Genomic DNA, 24978 nt, shown 5'->3' with positions numbered 1-24978 from the left:
GAGACTGATGTCTGCTCCTGAAATAGCCCACTTAAAGGGAGACGGCAGTGTAACAGCCCGTTAACCAGAAAAGTGAGGGCTAAAAATAGCCCGCTCCACGGGGAGGTGAGGCCTGAGTGCAAGAAGGACCGGGTCTGGGGAAACTTCACAGGGAGGGTTCAGACATCCGAAGGCTTCCTGCGGCTGCCTAACCCAGCCACCACCTACTGAGCGGGGGCTCCCGGCCCCTCCCCAACCCCCCAGAGGAGTCACGGCACAGGCCATCCCCCATCCCCTGATGTGGAAGGCCCTTGGGGTCCGGTCTAATCCTGTCCGCCCATCAGTCACGGCGAACACTCACTGGAGCTCTGGCCGAGCCCCTGTCAGTGGATCCTCCCCCAGAACGCCCCACTGTCATTATCTCCCTATCATCACCTGACCCCCCCATCACCCCCTCTCGACACTGAGAACACGGAGTCGTTGAAGCCATTAGGTAATAAGTAATGTACCTGAGCCCACGTCACTGATAGGGTCAGAGCACCACGGGGCTCCCTGGCCTGACTCCAGCTGGCCAGCTCAGATGTCCCCTCTGGGAGCCCTCCCTGGCTCTGCTGGCCTCAGCTGTCCCCTGAACATACGACTGCTACAGACACTCACAGCGACGTGCCCCAGGCCCACCTGCCTTGTTCCCTGTCATGGGCTCGTGGAGGGAGGAACAGGCTCCAACGCTGGTGCCCTCCCCCTCCCCGCGCCCAGCCTCCACAGCCAGTGCTCTGAGAAGGGGTTTCTGCCTGGACCTGAAACATGGCCTCGCCTTGCTTCGGTCTGTGTCACCTCCACACCCGGCTCCCCGCCTCCCGCTCTGAAGTCTCCCGCATCCTTTGCCAAGTTCCTCGCCAGCCTCAGCCTGGCTGAGAAGCACCAAAGTGACCCCTACCCTCTGCCTGCCTCTCCCGCCACCCTGGACAGACTGGTTCAGCTACCGCAGACTCCGGAGAAAGAGGACTAGAGGAGGCGACAGCAAGCTTCTCCATGTGAGCCTGGCTGGGCCAGTCACCCTGCCGTCAGCCACGGCTTGTGCGGGAGGCCAGGAAGGAAGCAGGGGAGGGGACGTGCCCTGCTGCCCCCCAGCACACCCATCGCAAACGCACCCACAGCTCTCTGAAAAGCAAGACTAGTGCACACGAGGGCGGAAAGGCTAGGGCTGACCAGGCAGGGCATTCTGTGGGCCCAGCCCAGGCCCCCGATACACTTCGAAGGAGCCATATGGCTGCTTCGTGCCCCGTTGTGAGTCAGGAAACAGGAGAAACACCACCAGAAAATCCTGCATATCAGAGCTCCAATTTTACTTCACGGTCTGGAAAGGCAGCAGTTCTAATAATAGCGAAGACAGATTTGTAGCTCAAGTCCCCTCCCGCTGTGTAGAGGGACGTGGGACGCCCCCGCCTGGAGCCGCCTGTGGAGGGGGAGACGGCACAGGCGGCAGGGGAGAGCCGCTCCCAGAGCAGCCAACCGCACCGCACCCGCACCTGGGAGGAGAGGAGACCAGGTGTCCCCCCGCCGCAGGGGCTCCCTCCGCTCTCACACACTCGGGCGGGAAGTTTCCACCTCCAGGTCAGCCAGCCACAGCCTGCGGAAGCAGGCCCGGGGCACAGGAGTGCCGATTCGGCAATCGTTGAAGTAGACAAACTACCCTAGCGACCACAACACCTGGAAGTCGGTCGGGAGGTGGACACAGTCTTCCGAAGGGCCTGCTCCAGAAGAGGCGTCCACGGTCGGCCCAGGGCGGCCAACCTGCTCACCGGACAGAGGAGGAAGCGCGGGGCCAGAGACTCGCAGAGCACCCCAGCGGGCAGGTGCACGGGCGCGGCAGGCCAGCGGACGATGCTCAGCTGGGCCGGTTCTCACCCGTCCAGACGCATCCATTGCGGGGACGCACTTGGCAGGGAAGACATGCCTGCGGTAGACGAGGAGTGGGCAAGGGCCCACCCGCCCCTTCTTTCTTAGCTCCTCAAAGGGAACCTCTACCTTTACCCACAGAACGCCAGGGCCAGAGGCGGAGACAGCGATGCCCAAAGCCTCTGTCCTACACCTGGCCTCCTATGGTCCTGGGGGTCCGGGGGCGCCCACGGCCTCTGAAATATGGGTTGGCCCGGGCCTATTCAGGTGAAGGTTCCCCCACCCTGTGTTTCTACAGCCTCCTGGGCTCGCTGCGGTTTTAGGTGAAGGAACACTAACGCTGAACCCAGAGTCTGAGGGCTCAGCAGAGGGTGGCTGACGCCGATCCAGGACTCAGGCCTGGAGGAACCAGGAGTCTATACTCCCTCCGTACGACATGAGCGGCTGGTTTAAACCAATAAACGCAAGAACAAAAAAGGAAAGCAATTTGATTCCCCTCCTCAGGCCAGCAGGACGGACAGGTGGTCTGACCCGAGTGAGTATGGTCGCTCTGGTTTGTCTCAGAAACCCCTGCACTTCCCCTTGGGTATGAGCACCGTCGGCTTATTTCAGTGCGTGCTGACACTGAGAGCACAACTTCCTCTTTCTCAGGGCAACTGGAACTCAGCTCCTCTGTGCTCCTGACGTGCCCACCCCTTATCCCATGGCCTTAAACGTGCTCAAGAGGAAGACGGCAAGAAGCTGGAGCCTGGACGGGTGGACAGCCAGCCATCCACTCCAGCTTTACTCCGGGGTTTTGAGGCTCCAGGGCAGACACACGTGCACAAGTCAGACTCATCTACAAAGCTGTCAACACTTTACAAGGCATTTTGGGTGGGTGCCCAGGGGGCAAGTGCTCTCCCCATCCTTTACTCTCTAGGCCAACTGAGCCTGTTAGAACCTTCTCCAACGGAAGCCCAAGGAACTCCTCGTGGACACGGAGACATTCACCAGCAGCTCACGTGCGCCCACAGCTCGGCGGGGCCGGCGGAGGAGGGCCGTCACCATCCGTCTCCTGAAGAGACCCAGAACACCAATCGCCCACCCGAGGGTCGCAGAGCCAGCCAGCTGCCGTGCTGGGCTGCCACCTAGTGCCCCCCATTCCCGGCCCACAGCCCTTCTGACCTCTCCCAGGTCCTTACGCAGGACCCACGGGTGACAGGTTCCACAGGCAGACTGTGGGGATGAGCTGTGCGCCCTTTCTGGGCACAGGTGCCAGCCGGGCAAACGTCCACACCCGACCCCCACCCCGGGCCAGGGTTTTGGGGCGAGGGCTGTGTTCTCAGATTAGAAAGGAAAACGGAACGAGGAAGGGCCTTCCGGCCAAGGCTCCAAGTGAGCGCGTGGAGAAGGCTGGCAGTGGGGTGAAGTCACAGGCTCAAGCTGACTGGACTCAAAACCTGGCTCCGCTTACTTGCCACTGAGCTGCTCCCTGCCGGGTTTTCTCTCCATCTGCGAAGAGGAAACCGTCCCTCCCGGGGCGGGGAAGGGAGCCCCACCAGCTCAGAGCCCAGATCACAGCCAAGTGAAATCAAACAGCGGGGGAGGCGGAGGGGGGTACCTGGGGGCAGGGACAGCTTCACTGAGACAAGCCAGGACGACCTCCTGTTGCCACAGAAACCTCCTGTCTCCGTCCTTCCTCTCCTGGGTGCGAGGCAGGATGCTCAGTTATCTGACTCCATCTGACTCAGCACTCACTGCTCACCCTGTATCCCGTGGTACGTCTGCCTGCACGTAGGAAGCACGGACCTCGAGCCACAGCCTTCAATAAAGCCGCCACCACCTACGAGCCAGGCAGCAGCCACAGGAGACAGCCACACGGACCGCTGCAAAGGGACCTCTGAGCTGCACGCTCTGCAGGGCACAGAAAGCCTTGCTGTGCTTCCCACGCAGCCGGCCAGGCCCTGCTCAAGGGCCCCGGGGACGGATGGAAGCCTGTTTCACTACCGGCAGGAACCCCTGCAGAGCCCTTCAGTGTCCGACAGCAAATTCCGCCCACTGCCCCAGTGCTGCCCTGTGGGGGACCTGCTGAGGAAGTGTCATCATCCTTTCTAGCCACACCCTGCCCGCTATCTATGAATCACTGTGGTTAGTCACCGGAGTTAAGAGCAGGCCCCAGTGAGTCTCTTTAAGGGCATTCTCTCATTTAATCCTCCATGAGGTAGGGCAAGGAACCGCTCTGGACCCGCGGGCAGCTGTGCAGTAAAGTTCATGGTTAAAATGCTCTGGTATCGATGCCTCCATACCCACCTTACAGACGGGAAAAGGGAGGCTTAGGTTCAGACCCTCGTCGCAGTCAGGGAGCACGTGCAGGGCTAGGACATGCTCCGCTAAGGCATTTAGAGCATGAGTCTTTGAGAGTCGACGCATCTAACTCTCTTCATCACATGTCACGTTCCAGCTGGGACCCTGCCCTCATCACCTCACCAGACGAGACAAATCCAGGTATCCCCGGAAGCTCGCCACCTCTATCGCTTGGGAGGCTCAGCAGGTCCCAAGCTGGCACCACCAGAGCCAGGCCTGGGCCACCCCTTTCTGACAAGGCTCCTCCAGCCAGAACGCTCACCTGGCCACATGGCATCAGAGATGCACCCTCCCTGCCACCCCAGAAACATACACCTCTCCCGGGGTGAGCGCCTCCCTGCTGGAAGCATCCAGGCGGGCCTGAGTGCAGGACTAGGCGGGCCGGGGGCTCGAGTGCTGCCCCACGCACTTCGTGTGTGAAGTTCCCCTGTAAACTCCACTTCCGTCCAGGCGTCAACACGTCACGGCGTTAATGGCACGTGCCTGCGACCTGGCTGCCATAGCTGCAGGTCTAGACTGCTAGTTTCGCGTGCAAGCCACCCCCAGGGGAAAGTCCACTTACCCCGATTGTGAACTTGAACTTGAACGGTGGCCCCTCAAAGAACGCGGCACAGTTATCATCACTGCCCGTTGCCAACCGGTACGGTCTGCTCTGCTTGATGTCCACGCTGTTGATGACTTTGTTGTGTCCCGTGATCTCGCCCACGGAAGAGCCACTGTCCCATAGGAAGACGGCTCCAAACCTTGACCCAATGAGAGGAGTCACAGGAAAAAGTCAACCCTGGGGACAGTCAATGAGATGTGGGCAGCTGAGTGGCCAGTGCTCGGGGTGGGGGTGGGCAGTGCTCGTGGCCACACTTCACGCACGCTCGTTAAAGGAGTCAACGCTGAAGGCCTCCCATGGTTTCAGTTCTGCACAGTATTTGCTGGAGAATCCGAGAGCAAGTGCCTTAGGGAAGGGACTGGAATCCCTATTCGCTCTATATGGTCGAGGCCGACAGGCCTCCCATGTGGAATGTGCCTTAGAAACACCTGCCAGGGGAGTAGCCCTATGGCTTACCAGTTTCCTAACAGTTTTACTGGGCGGGACCAAGATATTTAGCAGCCGCCACCCCTGCTGGAAAGGCGAGGATGTCCTGCGCTCAGCTGGCATCTGATAAAAACGTACCGCGGGGGTTACTACGTGTGACTGAATGAAAACGGAATTGCTGAGACCAACAGGATGACTGGAGAAGCTATGGCAGAATGAATACCTGTCAGAACACGCAGTAAAAATAGCCTCTGAGTAGGGAGACGTGTGCCTGCCAAATTCCAAGTGCTTGACGGCGGCCGTGGTGCCCTGGGGGGAACCCTGACCTCGCTCGGAGTCGGAAACCTGAGTCGGGGTACTGACCCCACCGGTCACTAGAGCCGCGGGCCACCTGCCCCCTCTTCCTTCGTTAAGTGACCATCTCAGGTGGGGTGCACAGCTCCCTGCAGCCAGGTGTGGCCGTGGCATGCTGGGAGGGACCCCAGTAACGCTCCTGAGAGCTGTAACTCTTTCACCTTCCGTTTCCTGCAGCCTGGACCGTGGGCATGACGGCTGGAGCTCCAAGAGGTGAGGGGCCACGGATGTCAGAGACAGAGGGAAGGTACAAGGGCCCTGGGGGGACTCCACACGAGTCCAAGCTGGCACAGGTGTCACTGCTCCCCTCCCACCGGGGGCACCCGGAAAGCAAGCAAAGCCAAGGGACACGGGCAGGGAGGGCCGAGGCCAGAGACTCACTTCTCCCTTCCTTCCCCGACCACTGCGATCCTCTTACTGTCTTCCGTCCAAGCAATGTCCTTGATCTTTCCAGCAAAAGGCTGATACTCATACTTTAAGAGGTGCTCCTTCTGCGTGGTATCCCAGATCCTCAGCTTCCCAGATACATCTGTGGACACAAGGGGGTAGCGAGAGCCAAGTTTACCCCTGGGGCAGGGCCGTGTGGGCACAAGGCACGCCCGGACAGCACCGCCCAGGGTTCCCAGGCTTGCTGGCGTTGCCCGAGGCTGCTGCTGGGAGGAGGGACGTGTCTCCGGTAAGCAAAACCCGCCACCGGTCAACCAGAGCCCGTGGCCTCTGTGAGGGCCACTACCGGGTCTCTGGGGGGCGCCATCAGTCACCTGGATGACGCACCCCGGGTGTGGATCAGAACGCCCAGAGACACGCGGAGGCACACTTCCGAGGCATCAGGAAGCGGTCTGGTTCTGGGACTGCGGTTTCCTCGTAGGGGGATCCAAGAGGCGCATGGGTCTCAGGCAGCTTTCTTAACGCTTGGGACCGAAGTTCTTCATTTCCAAAGTGTGACAGTACTAGTGACAGCCACCTCTCCCGTGCAGTGGCCGTGCTCACACAGACAAGGAGCGCAGCTGTGTGCAGCTAATGCATGCCGTGACGCGCACGGTGGCCCCCACCGGGGCTCCCCTCCACTCCACCCGTGCCGCCCTCTGGCATCTAAGGCACACCCCACAGCCCAGACGACTTGGGTGCTGCAGGATCCCCGTGTGAGGCCCACGAGGGTCCTGGAAGGGGAAGCGGCACATCCTTCCCTTCCCCGCCAGGGTCCCATCACCAAGTTAGTCATCGCTTCACAGCGAACTAAGGCTCCGCAGGAGGCTGCCGGAGAGCCTGACCCATGAGCAAACCCCGGGGGCCCACAGTCCTGTGCGGCAGACAGGGAGAAGCTGACTTCCACATGGAGAGCACCACGTGGGGGTGCTCTGGGGACCCGGTGCTGTCTGGGCGAGGTCTGGGAAGGCTGCCTGGCCGAGGTGAGCTGCAAAGGGGACCTGCAGCCAGGGGTGTCCCTAACAAGGCAGCCAGCAGGAAAGGAAAGGAAAAAGCAGAGGCTATGCGTGCATGACGGACACTCACGCTCACACGTGCGCACACACTCATGCACACACCAGGCTGTGGTCGGCTGTGCCCAGGCCGGTCCAGGGGGCTCTACGGAGTCACGTAGAATCGGCATCTACACTTGAGTGTAGCAGAGGCTGACAGTGTCCCACCCGCTCGACCAGGACGGACCCAGCCTTCCCGCCTCCCTGGGCTCTGCTTCCTGGGCGGCTCAGGCTCCTTCCCAGGCCCGGCACCAGCTGCTTGCCCCATGCCTCCCTCACCAGACCGCCAGCCGCCTCCCACGGGCCCTGCTCGTCCGGTATAACTGACGACGTGACGTTACTTTCAGGGGTACAACTCAGGGATGTGACAAGTTTGCACATTACGCTGTGCTCACAAGTAGCTACCTTCTGTCCCCATACGTCGTTATCGAAGCGTCACCGACTGTATTCCCCGAGCTGTGCCTTTCGTTCCCGTGACTTCCTTACTCCACACCTGGAAGCCCGTTTGACCGACCCTCTCCCCTCCACCCATTTTCCCACCCGCACCCCCTCCCCTCTAGCCACCACCAGCATGTTCTCCGTATTTATAGGTCTGATTCTGCTTTTTGTTAATTCCTCCTTTTTTTAAGATTCCACTCCTAAGAGGAATCACATGGTATTTCTCCTTCTCAGTCTGCTTTGCTTAGCATAATACCTCCTAGGTCCTCCCATGGTATCTCAAGTGGCGCGGTCTCATCCTTTTTATGACTGCGTCATGTTCCGCTGTGTGTGTGTATATATGTACATACGTGCATATATATATATATATATATATGCGTATACGTATATATACACATACACATACGTATACACACCACGTTGTCTGTATCCGTTCATCTACTGAGAGACCCTTAGCTTGCTTCCATACATTTAATCCTTTCTGGAAGCAGCTGGGACTAGAAAAGAAGACAGTGGGACTTGAAGGCCAGGTGCTCAGGCCCAACTGGGGCAGGCAGCAACCTGTGCAGTCACGAGATACTGATCAAGGGCCCACGAGCCCCAAGCCCATGCTAAGTGCTGAGGGCACAGCAAAGACACCTTCCCTGGGATACAGGACACCTGCAGGAGGCCACAGACGATGGGGAAAGAGTGCCTGCTGTCTGCCACTTGGAAGGCGTCTCCCCCTCCAGGCAGTAAGAGGGGGGCACTGAGGGGGGCAGTCTGGGTGAGCTTGCCCCCTCTCTCCAGCAGCTTAGTAACATGGTGGGGGGGGGGCGGTGACAGGGAGCAGGGAGTGTGAGGGCCCTTCAGTGCCTTTCATCAAGGCTTCTCCTCTATGTTCCTCACTTGAGCAACTCTCCTCTCCTCTCCTCTAGGCATGGGGCCCTCTCCTGGATGCCCGCCACTCTGCAGCCTGGGATTCACAGCCCGGGGGGTGCCCCAGGGACTGAGCGTGGGGCACAGACCGCCAGCATCAAAATTACACAAGGAAGACACTGCTGGAGGGGACTGGGCCTGCCCTGGAAATGGCTCTGCACTGAGAACATGGCACCGTGGGCTACATCAACCCCGGGGCAGAGACTGACTGTGTTTTTTGGGGCTGGGGGTCCAGCCCCTGCCATGGGCTCCTTACTCAGGCCTTCCGGAAGGCTTGATCATTGAGCAGACACAGACCATTCAGACTTACAGGAATCTAAAGGTCCCGCAGAAAGCTAGAACCCCATCTGGGAGTGAGCTGCAGGCCTCCCGGGGTACTAGGCCCCTCCCCTGCAGAACCTGGGCACCCCAGGTTCCAGGTAACCCAGTTAACCAGAGCACACACTTTCCCAGCCTCCCTCCTGCACACTCCAAACCCTACTACACGACCACACTATTTTTAGCCCAGGACCTAATCTCTGCAGTGGAGGCTTCCTTGTGTGCACTCGATTAAAGGGAGCAGCAGGCTAGAAACGAAAATGTGATCTCCGCCCAGGAACACCTGATCTGCACACGGCCCAAACCTCCCTCAGTTCCTCTGCCAAGTCAGGGCACTTTTCCAAGAAAGTCAAGATCAAACCGATCTTTTACTTCTGTGGACTGTCCTCTGCCACGGTCTCTGGGCCAGCCTCCCTCACCAATTCAGCGCTGGGGTCTGAAGCGCCCAGATTTCTGGCCGGTGCAGCACCCCGCCCGGGGCTCCCAAGTGATTCAGTGGCTGGACCTGTGGCTCCCGGCACCAGGGCCACATCCTGGGGCTTTCAAGGAAAAGGTATTTTGCTGGCAAGCAGGAACAGGGGGCGGAACTGCAGGGCGAAAATAAATCAAGGAATATAAATCAAAGGTTTAGGAGGGGTGCCTGGATGGCTCAGGTCACGGTCTCTCGGTCCATGAGTTTGAGCCCCGTGTGGGGCTCTGTGCTGACAGCTCAGAGCCTGGAGCCTGCTTCAGGTTCTGTGTCTCCCTCTCTCTCTGCCCCTCCTCCACTCACGTTCTGTCTCTCGCTCTCTCAAAAATAGATAAACGTTAAAAAAAAAATAAGAAAAAATAAAAACAAATAAATGAAAGGTTTACGGATAGCCTTGGAGTAGAGCTAAACACAAGCATCATTAAGTGCCCACTATGGGCCAGACTCCTGGCCGAGCCCTTCACACACAACCCTGACCGCCGGCATTTGTCATCAGCCAGCACACCTGTTGCCCTGGCATGTCCTACTTTTAGTGGCAGACACTTGGGTCACCTGCTGTCAGGTGGCCACCAGTGCAAGACCATCGTAGGCCTCTCACACCCATTGCTACTCTGGATCCTCTGTCCAGTTTCTGGGAGAGAACTTCAAGGCCCAGGAAGGTAAGTTACTCAAGGAAGCCTGCGCAGTCAGTAAGGGGCACACCCTCCAGGGACAGGGAGCGACCCAGTACAGACCAAACGGCTCCCGGAGTGTATGAACTCCAGCCTCCTCTCCTGGCTGGTTAGTTCCTCCAGCCATTCCTTCATCTGTTGTTCTCTGGGGAGGCTGACAAGGCCCAGGCCCGCATCAGCTCACTCGCCTGGCTCTCCCTGGGGCTGGAGACAGGGCTGGGCACAGGCAAGGCAGCCATAAGCATCTTGTAGAGCATAGGAACGAATGAGTGAGTGAATGAATGCGAGACACGGGTAAGCCACGTTAACTTCTGTGCCTCCCTTTCTCACCAAAGATCTACCCCAAAGACCCGGGGTAAACAAAGCATCCTACGTGGCAAAGATCTTTCTGTCCCTCCGCTTAGCCAGCCTCCCACAGAGCCACACAAAAGCCTGGTTAGAGAGAGCAAAGGCACAGACCAGAGCGCTTGCCTGAGGCCAGCATTGAGAGGGACTGGGAAAGGAGCAGCTCATGAATAAAGGTGACACGAGACAAAGCTGCAATTCAGAAAGCACACACACACACAAAATGAGCTCCAAAACATCATGATACAGCTGCCCACAAAGGCCTCTGGCCAGCCTCAAGTGAGCATTTCTGCTGACCTCGGAGCCGGAACCAGCTGGAACACTGCCAACTACAAAGTCCTGCCATGGGGCTTTTTGGAGGCTTCTACATCCCTTGTCAGCCCCAAGTGGAACTAATCACACTGGTTCCACCTGCTGCCCCCCCTTCCCCCCCCCCACCCTACCCTCCCAAGCCCGAAGCCCAGTTTGGCCTGGGGGCCTCCCGGACCCCACCACATGCATCCGTGAGCCACCCATGCACACAGGTACCTCCAGAGGCGATGTAGAACCCGCTGGGCGCGTACTTGGCCACCACCACCTGATGGGCATGCTCCGTGTAGATGTCAGCAACGGCTGGGTTCTGCAAGGAGGAGACAGAAGGAACACCAGGAATGCTTCCCACTCTCCCGCCTAGTGGATGTTGGGGCGTGGGGAGTGGGATAACACACACACAAGCACCAAAGTCAAAACCTCCATAAAGAGAAATCGCAGCAGCACCTCTACCTGCCCGCACATCTTCGGGCGACAGAATCCAGGTAGTTTCGTCTCTTTCTCTTTAGCCTACAGCTGTAGAACTTGAGAGGATGGTCTGTCTTTTGCTTTCCCGCACTTGCCACAGTACCAGTACGTACTTGTGAAACACACACACGAGACAGAAGTTGCACTGAAAGCCGACTGTCCTACTTCCCTTGGCGGGAGGCTGCCATCGGCAGCTGCGTTCTTGAGGCACCTGTGGTCCCCCTGTTCACAAGCATCTCTACCCCGGCTGCCACTGGACGGCCTGTCACGGGGCCCTGCTTCGAGCTCCAGGAGCACAGTGGGGCGTGCGGGTGGGAGCCTCTCTTTGTTACAACCTTCGCCGGGAAACGTGGGCTTCCCGCTCGCTTCGCAGCACAGATGGAGGGTTGGCTGGACTGGCACCAAGAACGGGGCCGGCATCTGGGAGCAGGAGTACCTCTACTACTCAGCAACAAGGTTTTCACGTAGAATTTACTAAAAGTAGAGCACGGCGTCCCCCACTCGCACACACAGCCGAGAGGCCTCAGTGAACCCGACACACGCATACTGAGATGCTCTCAATTCGTCTCGGCAGCCGGGCTTTCTTTCAGGGGGGAATAAAGACGCGGTCATCTACTCCTGATTCCCGCTGTCCACTTTCTCTAAACCGAGGGCTCTTGAAAGAGGCAGCTTCCACAGGCTGGAGACTGAGGCCATGGCAGGTCCCAGTGTGGGATGCCCAGCGTTCCAGAGGCGGCTGCTGCAGGTACATCTAACCTGATCCCCAACGGCCCCCACCTCTCCCCGACCTGACCACAAGATCAGAGGCCGGCACTCTTCTCCGCCCTCTGGCTATGGGATCCCCATCCCTCAAGACTGAGTCCAGAGGGGTACACCCTGAATTCTAGCCCCGCCCACCACCAGCCGCCTTCTGGCTCTCCTCTTAGTCCTGTGTCTCTGCAAACATTGTTCCCCTGGCCAGGAGCAGCCCTCCTGCCTGCTGACACCTACTTATGAGGCCTAACCAAAGACCTGTCTCCTGCACGAAACCTCCCGGGACGGCCTCCTCTCTCTTCGGTGCCTCCAACACTTGCGCTGTGCCGCTCTGCTTTTCCAAAAGACGTACATTAAGTACCTGTTTCCACTGACTGAAAGAAATCTGAACAGCATTTTTCACTTTCATGACGAAAGGTAAAAGGCCAAGATAGCATTCGGCATCGGTGCCACAGTGAGATGAGCCGGTCTGGGGCGGTTGTGCCCCCCCGCCCCGGAGCAGCGAGCGGCGCCCCCCAGCTCCTTCCCTGGGAACCACACTCATCACCTCAGCGTCAAGCTGCCAGAGCTCCGAGCTGTGTCTGAGAGCATCTGCGCTTTATCTCAATTTATTTCGTGCATCTGTTAGCAAGATGTGTCCTAAGGTCTCAGAAAAGCCTGAGAAAGGTGAATTGGGGGTGGGCCTAGGACCACTCAAAAATTTTTTCATTACAAAGTAACGATAACTCTTTCTTTGCTTTAGGCCATTTTGGCTCACAAAACGTTTCCTAGAACACTGTGTTTTTGGACTGTGGGGAGAGCTGTAGTCCTGAACCTTCTTGTCATCTCTTCTCATCTGTTTTTCTGCAACCTGCTTCCAGGGCATTTATCTTTTCAGCCATGACGGCAGTTAACGAGTAGCAGGTGCTCAATAAACAGTTTTGTGGAGAAAGAAAAGTGGACGGAGTCCCTTTTACCCCCGAGACTTAACGCTTAGCATTAAGTGACGTAGCAGGCAGTTGATACACATTCTTCGCAGATTAATCCATCTGAGAATAATCATTTGCTAGTGAAATTAGAAAGGTACGACATATTCAAATGGGATGTCATGAATGGCAAACAGGCACAGGAAAAGGTGCTCGATGTCATCAGCCTTTTGGGAAAAGCAAATCAAAACTACAATAAGATACCGCTACATGCCCGCTGGAATCAGCAAGACCAAAAGAACGATATCACCAAATGCTGGCAAGGACACGGGTGCGGGGCGCTGGGATGTTCACGTGTTGCTGGCAGGAACGCAAGAAGACGCGGATGGAAAATAGTCTGGCTGGTTTTGCACGAAGTTAGGCAGACGCTCCCCACACAAAACCCTGCAATCCCACTCCTAGGTACGTACCCAGGAAATAAAAGCACACGTCCACAAAAAGACACATGCGTGAGGGTTCATAGCTGCTTTATGCATTAATAGCCCCAAACTGGGAACAACCCAAAGGTCCACCAACAGGCGAATGAAGAAACACCGCGCGGGATCCATACAGTGGATACAACCCTGCGATAAGGGGGAACAAACGACGACTACCAACTCAGCAACTCCAGTGAACCTTACAGGCATTATGCTAAGTGAAAAGGACACAAAAGACCACCCTGGGTGCGTGGCTCCTTCTCCAGGTTGTTCCAGAGAAGGCAAACTTAAAGGGACAGAAAACAGATTGGTCCTTGCTGGGTGCTGGGGTGAAGGGAGCCCACTGGCCGCGACGGGTTAGGGGAGCGCTTCTGGAAATGACGGGAGGTTCTGTGTCCAGATTACAGTGGTGGTTACAGGCCGTGCACATTTGTCAAGCTGTGCAGCAGAGGAATCTTCCTGATCTTCCTATATCTAAATTATGCCTCAATAAAATTAAGATGTCTGGTATCCAACCCACTCCTGGCCCAAATTAGTGCTTCATGTTCTATAACCCAACCATGGGACGCCTGGGTGGTTCAGTCGGTTAAGCGTCCGACTTTGGCTCAGGCCATGATCTCACGGTTCGTGAGTCTGAGCCCCACGTCGGGGTCTGTGCTGACAGCTCAGAGACTGGAGCCTGCTTTGGACTCTGTGTCTCCCCCTCTCTCTGCCCCTCCCATGCTCATGCCTGTCTGACTCTTGATAATAAATAAACGTTAAAAAGAAAATTTCAAAACCTGACTATGGACAAGACCCCTTGCCCAGAAACTGGCCAAAAGAGGTGCTCAGACAGGCCACCACTACCAAGATCCTTCTCCAGATGTCTGTTTCAAGGCTGACTGAGGGGCACCACCAGCCCACTTTACAGATGAGAAACCCATCCCAAGGACAACTTGCCAATATGTTGGCACTCAGGCCCACTGGGGGTTCCGAGGACCCAGGGCAGGGATACCAGATGAGTAGGTAGAGGTTCTGGGCAGAAGTTCTGCCCCTAAACGGTCAGGGTTGCCAGTTGCAGGGGCTGTGAAGCGCCCGAGGTCGTCCCCAGCAGGCTCGGCACCAGAATCCCAGGCTGCATGAGACATGGCTCTTGTGTGCCTTGCAAATGCAACTGAGCCAGCGAGCGAGGGGCCAGATTCTCCAACTGAACACGATGATTTCAGCTGAGTGTGTGCCAACCTCCCCAGCTCTGCTCGGCACACACAGGGAGGCTGGCTACTAGAGGCAGAAATAACGGGTCCCCTGTCCCCACTGTGTCCTGCCAGCTCAAGCTCATTCCAGATCAGCGGAATCTGGAGTCTGTAAGGCCCCAGGACTGGGACCCAACACCCACTCCTCTGCCTCACAAGGGGTGGCAGATCCCCCTCACTTGTCCCTCTCCTGCTGCCTCGGTGAAGAATACACTTGGGTGAGTAGTTTATTTGGAGCAGGGCTAGGGAAGAGAGGAAATGAGGCACGGGAAGGAAAGAGGCCAATTCTGGGTGCACCAAGGAATAACCCTGTGGCGGCAGGAGCTCCGCCTCCCTCGGGGCCTTGGGAGATGCTTCAGGCCAGGCCTTGGGGTCATCCCCCAAAGGGTGCTGAGGCTGGGACGCCCCTCCCCCAGGCCTTCCTGCACTTCTGCTGGCAGTGCGGGTGCTTGCCACCAGGGTACAGGAGACCTGAGACACAGACCAGGGCGAGACCCGGGTGCCGAGGGGATGTGGGCTGGCTGGCTGATGGCTGGCTGGCCGCAACTTTCCATCTACTCGCCCCCGACCCCAGGCCTGCTCCTGGCCCTCCACACCCCCGCCAGTCTTCTTCAACAGTTCCCAAACCCACCTCCTCTTTCCGCCCCTGCCAGATTCCGTCCAGGTCCCTCCTGGGGACCACGACAGTACCTTCTGGACTGCTCTCTACCTTCCGTGGACCGCTACACCCCTCATCCCCCGTCTCTAAGTCCCATGTCTCATCACCTGGTTCCCCTGCTTGATATCCTTCCCTCGGGAGCGGCAGAACCCGACCCCACTAACCGCACTCTTTCCGGACCCCCCAGCACACACAGGACCCCCCACTCCAGCCCCACTCAGGCCCTCCCGGGCTGAAGAGCTGCTCCCTGGGCCTTACCTGGCCAGGGCCCCTTCCCTCCCCAGGCCCACGTGGGGACTAGAACAGGAGCCACCCACCCCCAGCTCAGGGTCTGGCAGTGGGCACTCAGCAACATCACTGAGTGACACACAGAGCTCGGGGCTGGTGAGACCCCGGGGTCAGTCCCAGAATGCAGCCCCCGCGCCTGGGAGGTCAGGGAGCCTCACAGAAGACACGGGCCATGGCCGGCCATCACGCACCTGCAGACCCAAAGGTCTGCGGGGGCGGCAAGGTGCGGGTGTTTGGGCTGCTGACAGAGTGCCAGATTGGGGCCCAGCGGGGCCAGATGAAAGCAGACCTCTCAACCGAACCTCAGGAGGCCCATTCTCCGTGCGGACCAGACACCCCCTGGCCTCCCACCTGCGCCAAGACCCCTCCCCAGGGCCAGACCTTCTGCCAGGAGACTAACCCCCATACCTTCCCAGGCCCCGCCCCATCCGGGAGATTAGCTACACCAACGAAAGGCGGGGGGGGGGTTCCCCGAAAGTCACTTTGTTTGGGCAGCATATGGGCCACCGGCTTCCCCAAAGCTCCTCCACGTCCCCATGTCTGCTCAGGCTCTATCTAGTGCCAAGGAGGGGTCAGAGGCCATCACACCATGTATAGTGGGGTTGGTGACTGGCCCAGGTCACAGGGAGTGGCAGCTTTCACCTCAGCTCCTGAGCCACAGTGAGCGCGGCGGACTCATCAGGAGGTTGGAAAGGCCTCCCCGGCCCACCAGGGCTGAAGCTGTCGGACAGGGCTCTGCGCGAGGGGCCTCCAGGCTGGAGCCTCCAGAGAAAGCCCTAGGCTCCTCCAAACTTGGACCAGGCAAAGTGAGCGCGACCTTCCAGGAGGATTGCATTTCAGAGCTTTCTAAATTCTTCTAGTTCCTAAAAGCAGTAACCGGTAGCTGGACCCGTGTATCAGACACGATCTGCAAGAGCCTCTGTTCACTGATGACCAAGGACAAACTCAAATTACTGCACGGTAACCCGGCTCCGAAGCAGCTACAAGACATCTGTACTTCCCGACTGGCAAGGCTGAACCCAGCAGCCGAGCCCCTCCGCACAGCCTCGAAAGACACACAGAACACGGACGGATGGCTCATTTACTCCTTCCAAGAATCTGGGCTGGCCCTGGGGATCCAGTGGTGAGCGAACGCTTTGCAGAAATAAAACCCGCCACCCAAGCTGCACCCAACGAGCACCGCCCTGCTCGACCTTGGAGGCTCCCTCTCGCCTGCAGGAAACGCACCCTCCCCCAGCAATCCAAGGTCCACTTTCCATGATGCCCTGCTCCTTCCTCCATGAAATCGCTGTGACTTTCTTCCCTTTATCTGCCTCGGCCTGGAACGCCTTCGCTCCTTCCTGATCTTTGATGATGTCTCCTGTTACCTTCTAACACCCAGGTGAAAGCCACCTCCGAGAATCCTTCCCCGATGCTCCCAACTGGAGACAGTCTCCCCCAACCCCCAATGCCTATTCCCATCCAACCTCCCACCCCACCACCCTTACTACTCTCCGCCATGTACCACGGGCCATTCTGACATCCGCAAGGCTTCACGCTAAACAGACTCCACAGAGGGCAGGGCCTGTATCTGATCCCACATGGCAGCCTCCAAATGCCCCAGGAGACCAGGGCTCGCTGGACCCTGAGGGCCGTTTGCAAAATCGCTGTGTATGGAGGGTTCACTCTTGGCCAGTGGACCCTTCTGCCGAGTCCTCTGAAACCTCACAGGAAGGTAACCTCACAACCCACTTCACAGGCCAAGAGACGTGGGCCCAGAACGAATGACGTGCCCAAGGCTAACCGCTGGTAAGCGGTGGAGGTGGGGACCTGAAGTCAGGTAAGAGCCTTCATTCCTGAGTTTTGGCCTCTCACTTATGGTTGGAACCATCGTTAGCCTGATTCTTTTAACTCAGAGTAGCACTTCTGTCTAGCCCACAGGTTTCTGAACGGTGTGGGGCCAGGTCATTCAGCGGTCCTACAGGGCCCACCCCTCCCGGAGTGACTTTCCCTCCTGCCTCCCAGCTCAACCCCTTCCCAACGGAGCAAACCAAGCCTTAGAGCAGGGACCCCAGCACAGACAAGGCCACCGCCACCTCCCTTCCTGTCCCTCCTCTCCCTCTGCCTGCGCAGGGCCTCACTGAGCAGTCATGGAGGGACCCCTGGGGCTTCAGTCTGGCACCTCTGGAAAAAGAGTACTGAGCCACCAGGGCGGATGTGAAGACGAAGGCACCGTGTACCGTCACAGCCCAGGCAACCCTCCAGGAATACTTGTGAAAGGACTCTGTGACATCCCACGGTGACCCTGTTACCCGTTCTCCCTGTTCTTACAGATAAGAAAACCAAACTGGATGAAGTACGTACGTGAAGTGCTCGGCCACTGCCCAGCATCCCAAGTGCTCAACAAAGATGAGCTCCTTTACCAGAGGCGGTGCTCAGGGCAGCGCGCTGGACCAGCAGAAGCCTGTGGTCCCTGCAGAGCAGGGCTGAACACGGGCGGGGCTGGGGCTGGGGGTGGGGACGCCCAGGCTGGGATGGCCTGCGGTGGAGAAACTGCCATTTTCTGGGTAAGGTTCCAGGGAGCAGAGATAAAACTGGTGGGTAGAAGCTACTAGCAAGCTGAGCGGAGCCTGGGATCCAGGTCTTTCTAGGGGGTCCACCACCACCAAAGCCGGGCAGGTTCTACCGAGACTCTGGAGGAGAAGCAAAGAAGCAACAAACGGCCCTTTCCAGTGCACAGCCTACACGTCATCTGCAACAAGGCCCCGTGGGGGATGATGGCTGGGTGTGGCACCGGGATCCAAATGGGCACCTCCAACCGTCCCGGGGCACGGCCGACTGCCACAACCCAACGGGAACCAGGACCACCTCTCCGCTGGCCTCAGACATGAGGCGGCAACCTTGACTTCTTTAAGCTCCAAGGCTCTGAGAGCCCGCTCTACGCCCCCACAGACAGGGTTAAGGAATGTACTGAAGCCACCGCCCAGAGCCCGTGTCAAACTTCCTCCAACCTCCGTGCACATTTGGTTCCCGGTCTAGATTCTCCCCCATCTCTGCTATGTCTCTGTCTCGCTCCTCTTCCCGGAGAACTCTTACTCATCCTCCAAAATGCAACTCAGAGGTGTCCCTTCTCCAGGAAACTTCCTTGTTGCTCTGTGGTGCAACTGGTTCTTCCCTCTTGTTTCCAAATCATTCAGGACATTCTTTTTTTTTTCCAGTTTATTTATTTTTGAGAGAAAGAGAGAGCACGAGCGGGGGAGGGGCAGAAGAAAGGGAGAGAATCCCAAGCACAGCACGGAGCCCGAGGCAGGGCTCGAACTCGCAAACCATGAGGTCATGACCTGAGCCGAAATCAGGGTCAGCGCTTAACCGACTGAGCCACCCAGGTGCCCCCAAATCACTCAGAAGATTCTTTTAAAGCGCCTAACCAGAGCATTAGAATGTTACTCACCAAGGTTCTCAACGCTACCGAGATTTTGGGCCACATAACTTACAGGACAGTCCTGAGCATCGTGGGATCCTGGCAACATCCCTGGCTTCTGCCCACTAGAGAGATACCAGTAGCACAAAAAAATGTCTCCAGACATTGCCAGATAGCTCTTAGGGGGTGGGGCTGGGGGCAAAACCTCCTCCCAGCTACTGATTTAAATCTTGGACACAGTGGCCATGGGCAGGGCTCCGCAAGACAAGCTTGGTGAACGTGTGGGGGAAAACAGGAAGCAAGGGCTGGTTCTAGCAGCTAATCAGCACTTGTGGAGTACGTTTGTCTTGAACCTCCAACCTGAGGCACAGAACAAGCTCTACTAAGATCTGATCACGTTACTGGTCCAACACAGCTCCGTGGCCTTGTCTGGGCCTGACTCCTCTTAAAGATCAGACCCTCCCCCAGGTCTCTCCCGGGTTAAGCTCACGCATGTGCTACCCTGCTCATTTTCTGCACAGGTGCTAACCCAGCACACTGCTCCCTTCGGTCACCTGCTGGCTTGTTTCACTCCCAGCGAGGCCACGAGCTCCGTGCAGGAGGGGGCCTCCCCTGGATCTGCGCTCCCAGCACACACAGCAGGGACTCAGGAGGCATGTGCAGACAGACAGAAGGGACAACGTCAGCCCTTCTCAAGCCATCTGTCCTTTTACATACCCCCTCCCCCATGGGGGGGGATGCACAGGTGGTCCTTCTACACATGACTGGCTACAGACCGCACCATGAGAAGCTCAGCACTCAGGTTCAACAACCCTGAACTTCATACTGCACTTGGAAGCAGAGAGTGTTGAACTGCAACAAACATTTCACTTCCTAGAATTTGATTTCATGCACCTAATTTTTTCAAATATACAGATTTCAGTTCTGGAATCTAGGGACCGGGTCCTTTAAAAGCAAGCCCCAAACTCGCCCTTGTAGCAAATCTGCTGACTGCTTGTGGCAGCTTTCAAGGGGCTTCTGACACTGGGCAGTTCAGAATCATGGAGAAGCTTCTTCACTGCCACTGGGAGAAAGCTCTTCCCTGTTTCTGCAGAATAGGCAGAGGCAATGGCGATGCTGGCCTCAAAGTAAGAATATACCAGGCTCTCCCCTTCTGGAGTTTTCTTTTTTCTGATTTTTATTTTAGAGAGAGCACAAGGGGGCACGAAGAGAATCTTAAGCAGGCTCCATTCTCAGCACAGAGCTCAACACGGGGCTCCATCCCGCGACCCTGGGATCATGACCTGAGTCAAAATCAAGAGTCAGATGCGTAGCGGACTGAGCCACCCAGGCCGCCCCTGGATTCTTCTATTCCAGATGGCCACATCACTGCCAACTTTTAATTCTGCAGGTGTGGCCACGGATGTGCTGATAGGAAATACATAAATACTCTTTCCTCAAGCTTATGAAGTGCCAGTGTGCTGGGTTCACAAAACAATTTTTTTTTTTCAACGTTTATTTATTTTTGGGACAGAGAGAGACAGAGCATGAACGGGGGAGGGGCAGAGAGAGAGGGAGACACAGAATCGGAAACAGGCTCCAGGCTCTGAGCCATCAGCCCAGAGCCCGACGCGGGGCTCGAACTCACAGACCGTGAGATCGTGACCTGGCTGAAGTCGGACGCTTAACCGACTGCGCCACCCAGGCACCCCCACAAAACAACTTTTAAGTCCACACAACGAATGGGAACTTCCAAATGGGAAGTCACAAGGGTATGGATACCTGTTTGGTATGAAAGGGAGACGCCACAAAATAAAGATCCAGCAACCTTATGCAGGCGGAGCTTTTCTTATTTCTAGGCAGTAAAACCTTCAATGGCTGCCTGTTATCTCCATGGCACAGCCTGGCTTTCAAGGCGTTGTGACAAATACTTACTGAGCACCTGTTATGTGCCAGGTACTCTCCTGGGGGAAGACACAGAGGTGAAAGAAACAGAAGAACAAAGTCCTACTTTCAAGAAGCTTCCAGTCTGGTTACTGAAGACAGGCAGATGGGCATATCTGGTCATAGGATGTGGCGGCCTGCCCACCGGCTCCCGCCATGTTAGCGCTGCGGGGTAGAGAAGGCCAGGATGGGAGTGCTATTAGTTCCCATGTCCTGACAGATGTGTGGCATGTTTCAGAAAGATCACGGAGGCAAGGGTGCCTGGAGATGAGTGAGAAGGGTGGGGTGGGGTTTTGGGGGTGAGACCGAGGTACCAGGCTCGATGGTGAGGCCGCATCAGCCATAGTAAGGGAGGGCAAAGAGGACAATGAATGCCACTTCTTATTTTACCAAACTCCGTCCAGATGTGCTCTGAGAACAGACTGGAGGAGAGCCAGCATGGAATCAGGGAGACCAGTTTGGGTTTTCTGTCTTGCAACCCAGAGAGGATGGAAGCTTGGAGGAGGTGGAAACAGCAGGCAGAAAAAATGCCGGATTCTGAAGTTAGTTTGAGAGGAGTCACTAGGATTCACTGGAGGATTAAACATGGCGTGGAAGAAAAAGAGGGAAATCAAGCAGAAGTTCGAGGTTTGGGGCCTGAACAGCCGGAGCGGTAGCGTTGCTGTCTGGGGGACAGGACACACAGGAAACCCTACTGTGCTTAGGACACGTCAAGTAGAAGCCAATCAGACATCTGTTGGACATTCCACAACCGGGTCTCCCCCTTTCCTTCGGATCTCTTCTCCTTCTTGAGCCTGTAATTTAACCAGACCATCTTCCTTCCTGTTCCCTGAATGTTCACGAGGGCTCACGTCTTTTTTCCCAGGAATGTTGTACCCTAATAAAAACGGTGCCCATCCTTAATTGAGTACCAACGGTCCCTCAATCCAACAAGAGCCTGGGGTGCCTGATGTACATCCAGATCAGGAAGGGACGCATTAGCAGCACCGTGCTGTCCTGGGCCCTGCAGAAACTTACAAATAGGTGGAAAAGAAGAGCAGAGGCACCCTCAACAGAGAACGGTGAAGTCTGGGGTACTGGTAAAAAGAAAGACTTCCGAAGAACGAGCAGAATGAGTTGCACGAGGCGGGGAATGTTGGCGAAGGGGGTGCTCGTGTGCGACTGTGAACAACTCCGGTGGAAACAACTCTGATCACTGGCCTCACCTCTCTTCGGAGCAATGGGCCCAGTGGCGGGGGGTGGGGGTGGTGCTGAGAGAGATGCTGCAGTTGAAGAACCCTCCCTGGTACCAGACACACAGTGGGCACCTCACGGGAGGCCTCCCGTCTGGAAGTACACGCAGACTGCAGGGACATGAGCATGACTGCTAGGGGCAGGCCTGGTGTTCCAATGCGCTGGATCCCTGAGAACGCTTTAGTCCACTTTGTTTGCCAAACTGCCAGTGAGTATCTACTCTGGGTCGTCTAAACTTTTATTTACTCGAAATCTCGGGACCTCACCCTGGAGACCTCCAGATCATTACCATCTAAGTCCTTGGCAAGGTTTCCCCCAGTTCTGAGCGAGGCCAGATCAGCTTTCTAGGAATCCGTGTGACTAGCACAATAGCTGTTAGCACTTTCAGAGAACGTTCACACCCACCCACCCCCTTCATTTGAGGTGCCCAGCAAGCCGGGGCAGGGCTGAAACTGTCACACGGGGCTCAGTCCTTGAGCAGAGGGGCAACGGTGACAGGCTGGCTTACCCAGAGATGAGGGCAGAGCCAGAAGCACCTCAGACCAGGTAGAGGCCTCTCCTTTTACAGGCAAGAAAGCAGAGGCCCACACAGCTCCTTCGCTCCCTCAGCCAGTTGTGAGGTTCCTGAGGGCAAGTGCACCCGATCAGCAACAATCCCAACCCACTAGGGGTAATCACTCACAACAGATGTGAATCTAAGCTGACATCCCTTGGGAGCACGGCCAATCAAAATCATCTACCTACATACTGTGCACGAGGCCCGACCCCAAGCACAGTTCAGGAGAACATTCCGCCCCCCCCCCCCCCCGGTTGTGCTGGGACTTTCCCCTTCCATCCTGTCACTCAGGCTGGGGAAGGGTGAAGAAAGATTTCAGTGTACAATCTCGGCGGTGGGGAGACCAACAAGCAGACTGGGTCGTTTGGGTAATAACAGAGGAGTAACAGGATTCCCCACGACATTGGCTCGACAAGCATTCTTGGCCTGAGTACAGAATGTCTCTCTCAATGCTTCATGGGAACAAACCATTCCTGATTTTGCGCCGGGGCTCAGATCCGGGTGGTGTGCAGAGAGGCCTGAGTGTGAGTCCTGGCCGCTCACACTGAGAGCCCCTGGGTGTTGGTAATGATTATACACAAGGGCCATTTACCAAGCACTGGGTGTGTGCCAGGCGAGCCGGTGGGAGGGACGCATCATCTCATTCAGCGGGCACAGGCGGTCAGGGGAAGTGGGGGGGGGGGGGGCGGGGAGCCTGGTGTCATCACCTCCATTTTACAGATGAGGGCACTGGGATTCCCAGGCCCAAGTCGCCAGCTACCCCAAGGTCAAGCAGCAGCTGGCCGGGTGTGTCCGATCCCCCTAATCCAGAGCGCTTATACTTATGATCTGAACTAATCTGAGCCTCAGTTTCCCCATGAAAAGAGTGAGAAGTGGGCCTGGCCACCTTGAAACCATCTGCTAGTCTGCTAGGCTTGCGAGGTGTGGTCCCAAGGCTGAGGGGGCGTGGCGTCCTCACCCTCCTCAGGCTGCCGAGAGCGGGAGAAGAAGCCGTAGAGGGGAAGAGGAATTAACCTGAGAGTCGCGCCCAAGACAGGAACCCCCGCGTGGGCGGGGGGATACGGGGAGGAGGTACTCACGTCGATGTTTCTTAAAATGACGCACTTCCCATTGGTGTAAAGAAAATTGTTGCCCTTGGGGTCGCCGCCGATGATTTTAGAGACGCCCCTCTCCACCTGGGGGAGGCTGGCGAACACCTTCTCTGCGGAGACACAAATCAAGCAGAGCACGTTAGGGGCAGCCCCCGCCTCATCCCCCAGGCCGGGCTGAGGACGGAGGGGTGGGAGCGGACTAGAGACGGGCCCTGGACCGGTCTCAGCCGGTCACCTGTTGCCACCACCAGGAGGGGCGGCAGCCACTTTGAAGGAGCGCAAGGGACGGCGCGACTTCCTGGTCTGCGCTCCCGACCAGGCCCTTCAGGGACGCGGGGGCTCCCACGGGCCCAGCCCGCAGCGCCAACTTTGGGGCACCCCCTCCCGGGCCGGGGATCGCCGCCGGGCGCCCCGAGGGCGGCGGGGCGCTCGCCGGCCTGCGCCCTCACCCCTCCCCCGCGGCCCGGGACCCCGCCGGGCCGCCCGCGCCCCACCGATGGCCGAGGGGACGGGGGACATAGGCGCCCACCCCGGGGGCACGGGGCCGCGGTACTTACTGATCTCGTACGGCATCCTGCCCACTTGTTACCGCGCCGCGCTCGCCGAGAGCCTCCGAGGCCGCCCGCGCCGCGAAGCAGACTGGCGGAGGCCGGGCCGGGGACGGGGGCCGAAAGGCGGCGCCGGGCGTGCCGGGCGCGGAGGGGGCGGTCCGAGGCCGGGGTTCCGAGGCCGGCTCGCGCCCTGCCCTGCGCGCTGCCGCTGCGGACGCGCCGAACCCGGAAGCGCGGCCCCGCGCGCGGCTCGCCCCCAGCTTTGACCATATATAGTCAAGCGCTCGGCTCGGCGGCTGCAGCCCGCGTGAGCCTGCGCGGACGGGGCCGCCCTTCCCCCCGCCCCGCGCGGGGCCCGCCCCGGCCGCCCCGCCCCCGGAAGTGACGTTACACACGGTCCTGTAAAAGGGCGGCGCGGGAGCGCCCACTCCATCAGAGTGGTCCTGGCCGCGGTTGGTGGAGGGTTGCGGAGTTCTTCTGGGGAAGGGAGGGCGGGCTGTTCGGGCGGCTCCCCGCTGGAGTTCTGCGGGGGCCGAGCGTGCTGTATGCGGGGAGCCTCGGAAGCCCTCTCCGTGCTTGTGTTTGCGTAGCGGGCGTTCCCGAGCCGCTAGCCTTCCTGCTGAGGCTGAGTCGGCGCCCGTTCGGGTTTTGCAAACATAGTGGGTTTCTGTTTTTTTTTTCCTTGGAAGCTAGATGAGTGGGAGTCCCCCTTCCTCAAAAACTGTCTCGCAGCAGAAACCTTAGGGATGTGTCTTTCTGGGCCCAAACTCACTCACTCTCTCTGTCTCTGTCTCTCTCTCTCTCTCTCTCTCAAAACTTTAGAAAGCTAAGAAGCCAAGGAGAGCAAAAGGGAACGTAGGTTCTAAGAATACCAGAGTGGGTCAGTGACGGAG

General features: G+C 57.7%; 1 protein-coding gene across 1 annotated transcript in view; it reads right to left on the bottom strand.

The window, feature by feature from the left end:
• The window catches only part of WDR1 (WD repeat domain 1), a 44676-nt gene extending 20327 nt beyond the window's left edge, over positions 1–24349 (bottom strand). The window contains exons 1-5 of the mRNA XM_045474548.1: positions 24092–24349; positions 23523–23644; positions 10771–10861; positions 5987–6134; positions 4784–4964 (exon numbers count right to left, since the gene is read on the bottom strand). Coding sequence (XP_045330504.1) covers positions 4784–4964; positions 5987–6134; positions 10771–10861; positions 23523–23644; positions 24092–24107 — 558 coding nt within the window. The 5' untranslated portion in view covers positions 24108–24349. The remainder of the gene's footprint in view (positions 1–4783; positions 4965–5986; positions 6135–10770; positions 10862–23522; positions 23645–24091) is intronic.
• Positions 24350–24978: the final 629 nt, after the last annotated feature.

Source organism: Leopardus geoffroyi, chromosome B1, assembly GCF_018350155.1.
Source record: "Leopardus geoffroyi isolate Oge1 chromosome B1, O.geoffroyi_Oge1_pat1.0, whole genome shotgun sequence".
NCBI classification, from domain to species: Eukaryota; Metazoa; Chordata; class Mammalia; order Carnivora; family Felidae; genus Leopardus; species Leopardus geoffroyi.
This window is presented reverse-complemented; position numbering and strand designations above follow the sequence as displayed.